The following is a 9350-nucleotide window of genomic DNA, read 5'->3' on the forward strand; positions in this document are numbered from 1 at the left end:
ATTTATCAGTGAGCTTTCACCACATTTTAGAAATACATCTTTAATGATTTTTAATAATTGTTTTAGTTGTTTGGAACTGTTTTATTAACATTCAACACAAACACATTTCAGGTAGTTCAGAAAGTCAAAATAGAAAAGGATATTTAATATCTCACATCAAGGTTCAAGGTGACTATTGTCATTCACATCACATGTGGTACATGAGGTAAAACCAAATTGTGTACTCAAGGTCCCAGTTACACCCAAAAATATCAGTAGTATGGGCGAGGTCACAGAGAGATTCTGTTCGATTAACAGTCTCACAGCTTATTGGTAAAGACTCTGAGCCATTCTGGTGATCCTGGCACATATAGACCAGTACTTTCTGCCTGAGGGTAACAAATGGAATGGGCTATGTGCAGGATGGTACCTATCCCGCAGGATGTTGTTGACTCGTCTCAGACAGCGGGTTGTATAGATAGTTCTGATAACAAAGTTCATGCTCAATCATCCAGGTTCCAAATCTAATAATTCACAGTCAGGTCATCTGGACAGTTTCTTCGATGATCTTCCCAGCTGTTTTAAGCACCCACTGAAGAGCCTCCTGGTCTGCCTTAGTGCAGCTGGAGAACCACACTAGGAATATATAGGTTAATATACTTCCAATAGCACAGTTATAGAAGTTAATCATAAGCTGCTGAGGAATTTTGGCCCATTTCAGTTTCCTCAGAAAGAAAGACGCTGTTGGGCCTTTCCGATCTCTGAGGCACAGCTAGTACCCCAGGTCAGGTTCTCTGTCACTGTCACGCCCAGAAATTTAAAATTTGTGACCCTCTCAACTGCTTTGTTTCTGATGTAAAGTGGAGAGTGGATGTTTTTTTAATTTTGTTTGTGAAAATCCACAATAATTTCCTTGGTTTTCTTTATGTTAAGAACCAGGTGGTGGTTGTGACACCATGATAACAATTGTTGTCTTTCAGTTCTATATGCTGTCTCATTATTGTCATTGATGAACCCCAACAATGTGATGTCATCAGCATATTTAACAATGAGATTTGATGGTGAAGAAGATGTGCAGTTGTGAGTGAGGAGAGTATAAAGCGCTGGGCTGAGCACGTAGCCTTGTGGGGCCCCTGTGCTGATGGAAAGATTGGAGGAAGTGTGCTCGCCCTCTCTCACACACCATGCGGTTAGTTAAAATGTCCAAAATCCAATTGTATAGAGTGTTGTTCAGTCCAAGATCATGCAACTTTGGTAGGAGTTTGTTCAGCCATATGGTGTTAAAAGCTGAACTAAACTCGACAACGCGCAGCCTCGCATATTTGCTCTTGAGCTCTAAATGTTCCAGAAGTTTGTGGACCATGATAGCAGTGGTGTCTTCTGTTCATCTGTTCTCCCTATATTCAAATTGATAAGTGTCCAGTGTTGGTGGTATAGATTTCTTTAATGGTCCTTTTCCACAGCTCCTCTTCAGCCTGGTTCGGCTCAGTTCAGTACAGTTTTGAGTCCTTTTCCACTGTCATTTTGTTGTGGAACCGGCTCCTTTTGGTCCCTTCTTCTCAGGTTGTACCAAGCGAGCCAAGCTGGCACCAAAGCGTAACGTCAGAACACTGTCGGTCACTGATTGGTCAGGGGGCGGAATCACTGGATCTTTCAGAAACTTTTCAAAACACCAATCCACTATTTGCAATTACTCGGAACTCGGAGCAGTGACTGGATCTATTTTTAAGATTTTAAAAACAATAATGACAACACTGTGTTTAATGCTGAAGTCCAGGCGTTTTTTTGGTGTTTGGTGACCGACAACAAAATTCAGAGCGGGCTAGATGGAGCTCCGCGGTCCCTGACTTCCTGGTCCTCTCCACCGGAGCTGCTGACTCGCAGAAAGTCCTTGCTCGGACCTCGGCCTCGCTTGCTTATGAAGGCCGAACCCCTGTCCCTGCAGATGGGCGGACCAGGACAGGTCTGGGATGGAGGGGGTGGAAACTATTTTTAAAAACATTTTATGTATAACCGTGTTATGACCTATGTTATAGACCTCTATCCCACAGATGTACAAATCATAAAACAAGAATTAAACTTTAAATCAAAGCTAAAATAAAATATACAAGAAAAAACACCTAAATTGAACAATAAAAGTAGACACAATGAGTGCAAATACATTAAATGATGAAGAAAAACTAAAATTTTAATTATAGAAGTTTTTGTAGAATCTGGTTCATCAGACATTTAATTCAATTCATTTATTTATATAGCGCCAAGTCACAACAGAAGTTGTCTCGGGGCACTGAACAGGAATATTCATATTCAAAAATAATAATTTTACATTATTTGAGGAGCAGACTGCTTTGAGTTTAACTCATTGCAGAGCTCTCACTCTTAATGGTGAACTAATCATTATAAATTCATTAGCAGGATGTATATATACATACATACATATATATATATATATATATATATATATATATATATATATATATATATGTGTGTGTGTGTATATGTAAATGGACTGTACTTATATAGCGCCTTTCTATCTTATTTCAAGATACTCAAAGCACTTTACTCTACAATCTGTGTCCTCATTTGCCCATTCATACAGCACTCTACTAGATCTCTACAAATCTAATTGAACAAATCATTTTAATGAGACTAATCAGTGCTTTTAGATCACATTCATACACCGATGGGACACACGTTAGAGGCTGTGAGGGGTTCAGTGTCTTGCCCAGGGACACTTCAGCATGTGACTGCTGGGGGATTCGAACCCCCAGCTCTCCCATTGGAGGACGACTGCTTTAACCACTCAGCCACAGCCGCCCCGCAAGTGTTTGATGATTAGTCTCTCCAGGCATGGTACTGGTGTGAGTGCCACAGGTCTATAATCATTTAGGCAAGTAACATCAGACTGTTTAGGGATGGGGACTATTACAGCTGCTTTAAAACAGGCCGGCACACACGACGTGGACAATGGCATATTGTAGATGGAAGAAAAATCATCTGCCAGCTTGTCTGCACAGTATCTCAACACCCTACCCAGCACCCCATGTGGTCCAGGTACCTTCCTGGGGTTGATGTTTCGAAGAGCGATTCTCACTTCGTGCGTGCTCAGGACTGGGGCAGCATCTCTAGAGTGGTAGGGAGGCAAGGGGAGATCTGTGTTTTCCCTGTCAAAGTGGGCATAAAAATGATTTAATTCCTCAGCGAAGTTAGCATTACTATTTACTGGGGTAGATGCTGCTCTTTTATAGTCCGTAATGACCTTGACACTCTCCCACACCTGTCTTGGGTCAGAGTTGTTAAGTTATCCTGCAATTGCTTAGAATGGTGTAATTTGACAGCAATGATACCTTTCCTTAGATCAGTCCTGGCCATGCTATAATCCTTAGAGTCCCCTTTTCTAAATACTGCCTCCCTGGCTTTGAGTAGTTGCAATACCTTCTGTCATCCAGTGCTTTTGATTGGGTAAAATACAGACCCGTATCCAGGATGTTACACAATCCACACAAAAGTTGATGTAGTTCAACCCTGTTATGGTGTATTCATCCAAGGACTCATGTGCTGGTATGCTCAGATCTTTAAATGTATCCCAGGTTGTGTGGTGGAAACAGTCCTGTAGCTTATGGATAGCATCTGGGGGTCATGATCTAACAGTTTTGACAATGACAAAACAGCTGACAAAAAAGCTTGTGTGTTGTCTGTTGTTCTGTCTGTACAGCACTTTGGTTGGCCTTGTAGCTGTTTTAAGTGCTCTATAAATAAAATGGTATGGTATGGTAATGGTGCTAGCAGTTTTAATTTTAGGTCTGTACTGTGGGTGTAGGAGAAGAGAAAGATGGTCTGATAGGTCCAGATGAGGTTAAACCTGCGCTTTGTAAGCTCCTGCTATGTTGGTGTAGACCTGGTCTAGTCTTATCTCCCCTTGTTGCACATTTCACAATGCAGTGAAATTTAGGAAAAACGTTTTTTAAGTCAGCGTGGTTAAAGTCCCCTGCTGCTATAAAAACACTGTCTGGGTGGGCTGTCAAGCTATTGTTTATGTTATTATGTAACTGTCCCAGTGCTAGCTTTGCATTAGCGTCTGGTGGGATGTACACCGCATATATCATGTAAACAGCTGTGAACTCCCTTGGTAGATAGAACGCTCTGCATATGAGCAGTATAATCTCCACATCTGGGTTACACAAGTTGTCCACCATAGCAATGTTTGTACACCAGGAATTGTTGATATGAACACGCAGACCTCCGCCAATCTTTTTACCCGAGTTTGCAGTCCTGTTGGCTCGGTATGCGGTGAAGCCGGCTAGCTCAGTAGCCGCATTTGGGATGGTGCTATCCAGCCAGGTCTCTGTGAATATCATGCAGCAACAGTCGCATATGGTCCTTTTTTTTTTTTTCATTCAACCTTTATTTAGACAGGTAAATCCCATTGAGCCTCAAGGACTCATTTACAAGAGAGACCTGATTTAAACAAAGAACGATGACAACAATGGACAACAGCGACAACAATAGACAGTTATAAAAAGGCATACAGATTTAAAAAAAATTTTTTTTTACAAATAAGATGGCAAAAAAGTAACAAAAACAGCTAGATTATAAGACCCTTATCATGGTCATCTGTAATTGAATTCCATCCATCTTGTGATGGATAGACCGGGCATTGGAGAGAAAGATGGTGGGAAGCTTGAACTGGCTAGCCTTAACCTAGCCCACATACCCGCCCGCTTGCCTCTCTAGTTCTTCCGCTCGCAGCGTCTTCTCCGGCCCTCTGCTGCAGGGATCCCAGAAGATGGTCTGACGATCTCGGATGGGATAGAGTACTCAGCTGATAGCTTGTATGTGATTCCTGAGTTGAGCTGAACAAGTTCAGCACGACTGTACTATAGTGCCACTGTATCAAAGATGTACCAAAAATGCAAAGTATCAACCGTATATTGCAAAAATTGTCCTGGGTTTCAGACCTCCTGGTCGCTGCGTCTATTTGCGCTGCCATCTTGGTCAGTTCTGAACATGAATCTTTTGTGATCAGATGGGTATGAGTATAGCAGCTTATGGGTAAGAAATCAGCAGCATAGATAATCAGCAACACAGATAAAGTGACAAATCTCCAATTAAAGTGTCATTACAGTGACTTTTTTTCTGGTTAAGGATTTGTGAGTCTAACAGCTTCAGGGTAGAAGCATCTTAAGACATGCGTTGTTCTCTACAAAAAACAATTATCGGTATTAATGTTTTTTTATCACGTAAATTGTTTAGCATTATTATTTCTGATATTTGGAGGAGGCATCATCTTTGATCTATTAAGTCAATTCTTAAACTCTAGTCATTTTCTTTCTGAACGTGAGTCAATTCAGGAGGGAAAAAGTCAATCTCCAGTAAAGGTTTAGCTGTTTGATCTTCAGTTTTTTTCATCCCAGAGATAACTTTAGCTCATCTTGTTCAACATAAACATGCTAAATAATGAAACACATTCAACTGTTCAGGTCAGCTGCTGCCCAACGTGATCAAGTCTCACGCATGGGGAATCCTGCACACGTTGCTGGAGATGTTCAGCTACAGGATGCACCATATCCAGCCTCACTACAGAGTCCAGCTGCTGAGTCATCTGCACAGCCTCGCTGCAGTACCACAAACCAACCAGAACCAGCTGCATCTGTGGTAACTTCAGCACTCACGGGTCCACACTCCATGGGCTCAAATTCCAGGCATAAATATTTTGCACGTGTAAAAAAAGATTTGTAACATTGTAAAAAAGATTTATAACCTTGTCCTCTGGACATTCAAAAAAACAAAACAAAGCAAAACAACAAAAAAATGTAGAAACATTTCGTCTCTCATCCGAGAGACTTCCTCAGTCTGAGGAGCTGTATTCAGCTCAGTCTCTTAAATAGCACCGTCTCAGAGTGGATCAACCAGTTTTGCTGCTGACAACCAAAACCAGCTGATCACATGCTCAAGAAGGACCATCAGCCTAACAATGGATCATTAGCACACTGATGGCTGTTTACTATTCACAGAGGGCTGAGTGATACTAGCAACCAGATTTAACTTTTTTAGATTTTTCTACCTGGATTATTGAGCATGCATCAGGATATTTATAACCTTGTAAAAATGATTTGTATTTGTAAAAAAATAATCACAAGTTACAAAACTTTTTTACAATGTTACAAAACAATTTTATGATGTTCTGTTTACAGATACAAATCCAAAAACTATGTGTACAAATTTTGTCCTGAATTTTCCTCCTCTCAGCTGATTGGTCAATGTCTTGTCAATAACAAATTAAGAATCCAATTGGAGAACAGATGGGTTTGGCTGTAGACGCTTCGTTGAGCAGACTGGTTGTCGGCGCGTCCGCCATATTGAATTTGGCAGATCTGCTGGTCACCTAATAGAAAGAAATGGACTGATCTTCATAAAGCACTGTTCTACAAAGTTTTTTTTAGCATAATGTCTGTCATTCTCACACACACTAATATATTTGGAAAACAAACAGGTGTCAAAAATAACATTTGTAACTTTTAACGTGATTATTAAAAATGTTTACTCCTTAAATTTTTCGGTGAAAGGTAAGCACTAAACAAATATATTTTTTATTTTGTTTACACTAGGGGTGGGTGATATGGCTCAAATATAATATTGTGATATTTCAGAGCATTCTGACGATAACAATAAATTTCGTGATATAACAAAAAAAAAAGAAATCACAGTTATTGATATGATAAAATTAACTTAACATGTTTCTTTGCAGTATTAAATAAAAACAAAAAAAACAAGGGTTAATTTTACTGAAATTACTTTATTTAGTAAAGTATTCAGTCTCAAAGTATAAAAATAAAAAATAAAAATGATCCTTCTGTTATTTAGATTGAAAAAGTCTGCACAAAATATAGATTAACAAAATCCACCACAAAAGCTAAAGTGCAGGTGCAGTTTCCCAAAATAACTAAATAAAATGAAAACTTAAGATCTGTTGAGCATAAATGTAACATACAACAAAATATATGTTGCCTTTAAATGAGCTATAACTTCCAGAACTTGTAACAAGGTGATCAGCTGACCCTGAAGCTTGTTGGTGTTTCATCTTCCTCTGTTCCTGAAGGAATGATTAATTTCTCTGATGCTCTGTCTCTGATCACCTAACTCTGTTCTTGGTCTGTGGACTGCGGAACTCAAGAGACACAGCTGGGCTGTGCATGTGTGTACCGGCAGTTTAGAGCGGGGGGAGACCCAGCCGAGCTGCACCCACACCGGCAGCAGAGCGGGGTGGGGGGAGAGAAAAATGCCGAGCTGCGCATGTACCAGCAGCTTAGTGCAGGGTGAGGGTGTGGGAGAGACAGCTGCCTGAGCTGTCTCTGTCTGCACTGGCAGTTTAGAGCTGGGTGGAGAGACAGCTGAGCCACGTTGTTTGTTTTTAGCTTTTTAGCTAGCTAGTATTGCGCACATCTAATTAGCGTGAAGCCAGTACTGACAGGTGGGTGGGGGGGTGCGCGGTTCGGTAGTTCAGCGTGCTCGGTTCTGTTAACGGTGCAGGGCACCCCGCTATTTACATCATAAAATTAGCATATCATGATATAAGTCATTTTCCCGGGCAAGCTTTTTTTAACCGGTATTATCGTGAACGAAATGATATGGCCCAGCCCTAGTTTACAACTACTAACATATGTAATACTATTAGCGTGGTGATAAATTTTGAAATATTCATATTTAACATTTAATGTGTCTATAATAACCAGATCCTAAAATGTGTTGTGGATTTTCTGAATAAAGAGCACTAGTGTTCACATTTAACTGATTTTGATTAATCACATCGATGAACACACACACACACACACACATATATATATATATATGTAGTGAACTAAGCCTCAGGTCAAACACCTGACCCTGAGGGCCTTCCTGGGACAAGAACTGTTATTTCATTGATTTGAGTCCAGAAATACAAATTAAGCTCATCCAGAGACTTTCTAATTGTATCCTGCACTGATCAATTGAAAGAACACTCTCTTTCATATTATCATTACTATTTTACAAATTTCTTGATAATCAAAAGTGTGTTTAGTTCAAACCATTTTAAATGTTGAAGTGAACTACTCACTTTAAATCAACTGTGAAACAGTATAAATGATTTTTAATCCTCATTCAAAGTAGAAATCAAGCTAATGTTTGTTACAAGAGTAATTATGCATTTTTTGATCTTCTGTCTGAAATGAGCAAGTCGTGATGTGGGTCAGAAGTCAAGTTTCGGTCAAAAACATGTTTACTGGAAAGAAATGTCATGTTTAACTTTTTCAGATAGATAGAAGAAGACTGGCTCCAAAAAGTCTCTGTTCTTCAAAACATCTTTCTGTCTGTTCTTAAAACAATCTACTCTTTCTCCTTGACTTGTAATACCCTCTTACGTCACTAAAACCACACCCCTGATTGGTTCGTTCAACCAATCAGGAAGTTCTCAGAGGAACCGGAAGTGACCTCTTTAAAAGGGTCAACACTTCCTAGTTCCAGGAAGAACGCAGAACAAGAGTTCCAAGGCGGAACAGTTCGGAGAGCAGAACCGAACCGAAAAGTTGCTGGAGGGAACAGAAGTTTCAGACATGATCCGAAGTTCTTCCGAGTCTCGTGGGGATTATGGAATCTTCCACATCTGAGTGGAACCTCTGACGGGCTCACAGCTCATGTGAGTCCACCCGTGAGGTGAGCGTGCTGTTGAACGAAGTACTCTCACGACTCCTGAGGCCACAGCTGTTCTTACGGAGACCCTGAAAGGTGGCTTGAAGTGGAACTTGACGCCGGAACTGAAATATCTTCAGAAAGGTAAAGAGTCGATCTTCAACTGCGAAGTGTACCGTGGGTTAAGCTGGGTCCAAAGGAGCGTGTTGTTCTGGTTATAACAGACACATTCCCTCACCTATCTCTCTCCAGTTAAACTTCATTGTCCCATCTTTAAAACTCTTCTATCTGCCAGTAATTAATCCAGATATTTTCAGAAATGTCTGTTGTATTTCAGTTGCAAATGAGAAGATCATGGCCGTATGGTCTTCTCAGTGCAAAGCCCATTAATTAAGCTGTGTTAATTGTAATCAATCTGCCAAATCAATGTAAATGTGTGATGTGTTTTAAATCGTTTTTATAAACGACTCACTGTTGTTGGTGAGTCAGAAATTTAAACACGTTTCCGTCCACATTTAATATTCAAAACACGATATTACTCAGTCCAGAAAAATGAAAGAATCCGTTTAAATTAAGTATAATATCATGTACTTGAACTAGTCTAGATATTATAAAATGTAAGAGAGCACCCCTGAGCTGAATCCATCTCTCACCTCTCTCCTTACATACTACATATATATATATATATATATATATATATATAT

At 40.0% G+C, this 9350-nt stretch overlaps 1 protein-coding gene across 1 annotated transcript in view; it reads left to right on the forward strand.

The window, feature by feature from the left end:
• Positions 1–9350, forward strand: part of LOC119417864 (mediator of RNA polymerase II transcription subunit 23) — a 71053-nt gene that overhangs the window by 14696 nt on the left and 47007 nt on the right. Inside the window, exons 11-12 of the mRNA XM_037685119.1 lie at positions 4714–4768; positions 5460–5634. Of these exons, the coding sequence (XP_037541047.1) occupies positions 4714–4768; positions 5460–5634 (230 nt within the window). The remainder of the gene's footprint in view (positions 1–4713; positions 4769–5459; positions 5635–9350) is intronic.

The sequence above is a fragment of the Nematolebias whitei genome, chromosome 12, assembly GCF_014905685.2.
Source record: "Nematolebias whitei isolate Nwh7 chromosome 12, NemWhi1, whole genome shotgun sequence".
NCBI lineage: Eukaryota > Metazoa > Chordata > Actinopteri > Cyprinodontiformes > Rivulidae > Nematolebias > Nematolebias whitei.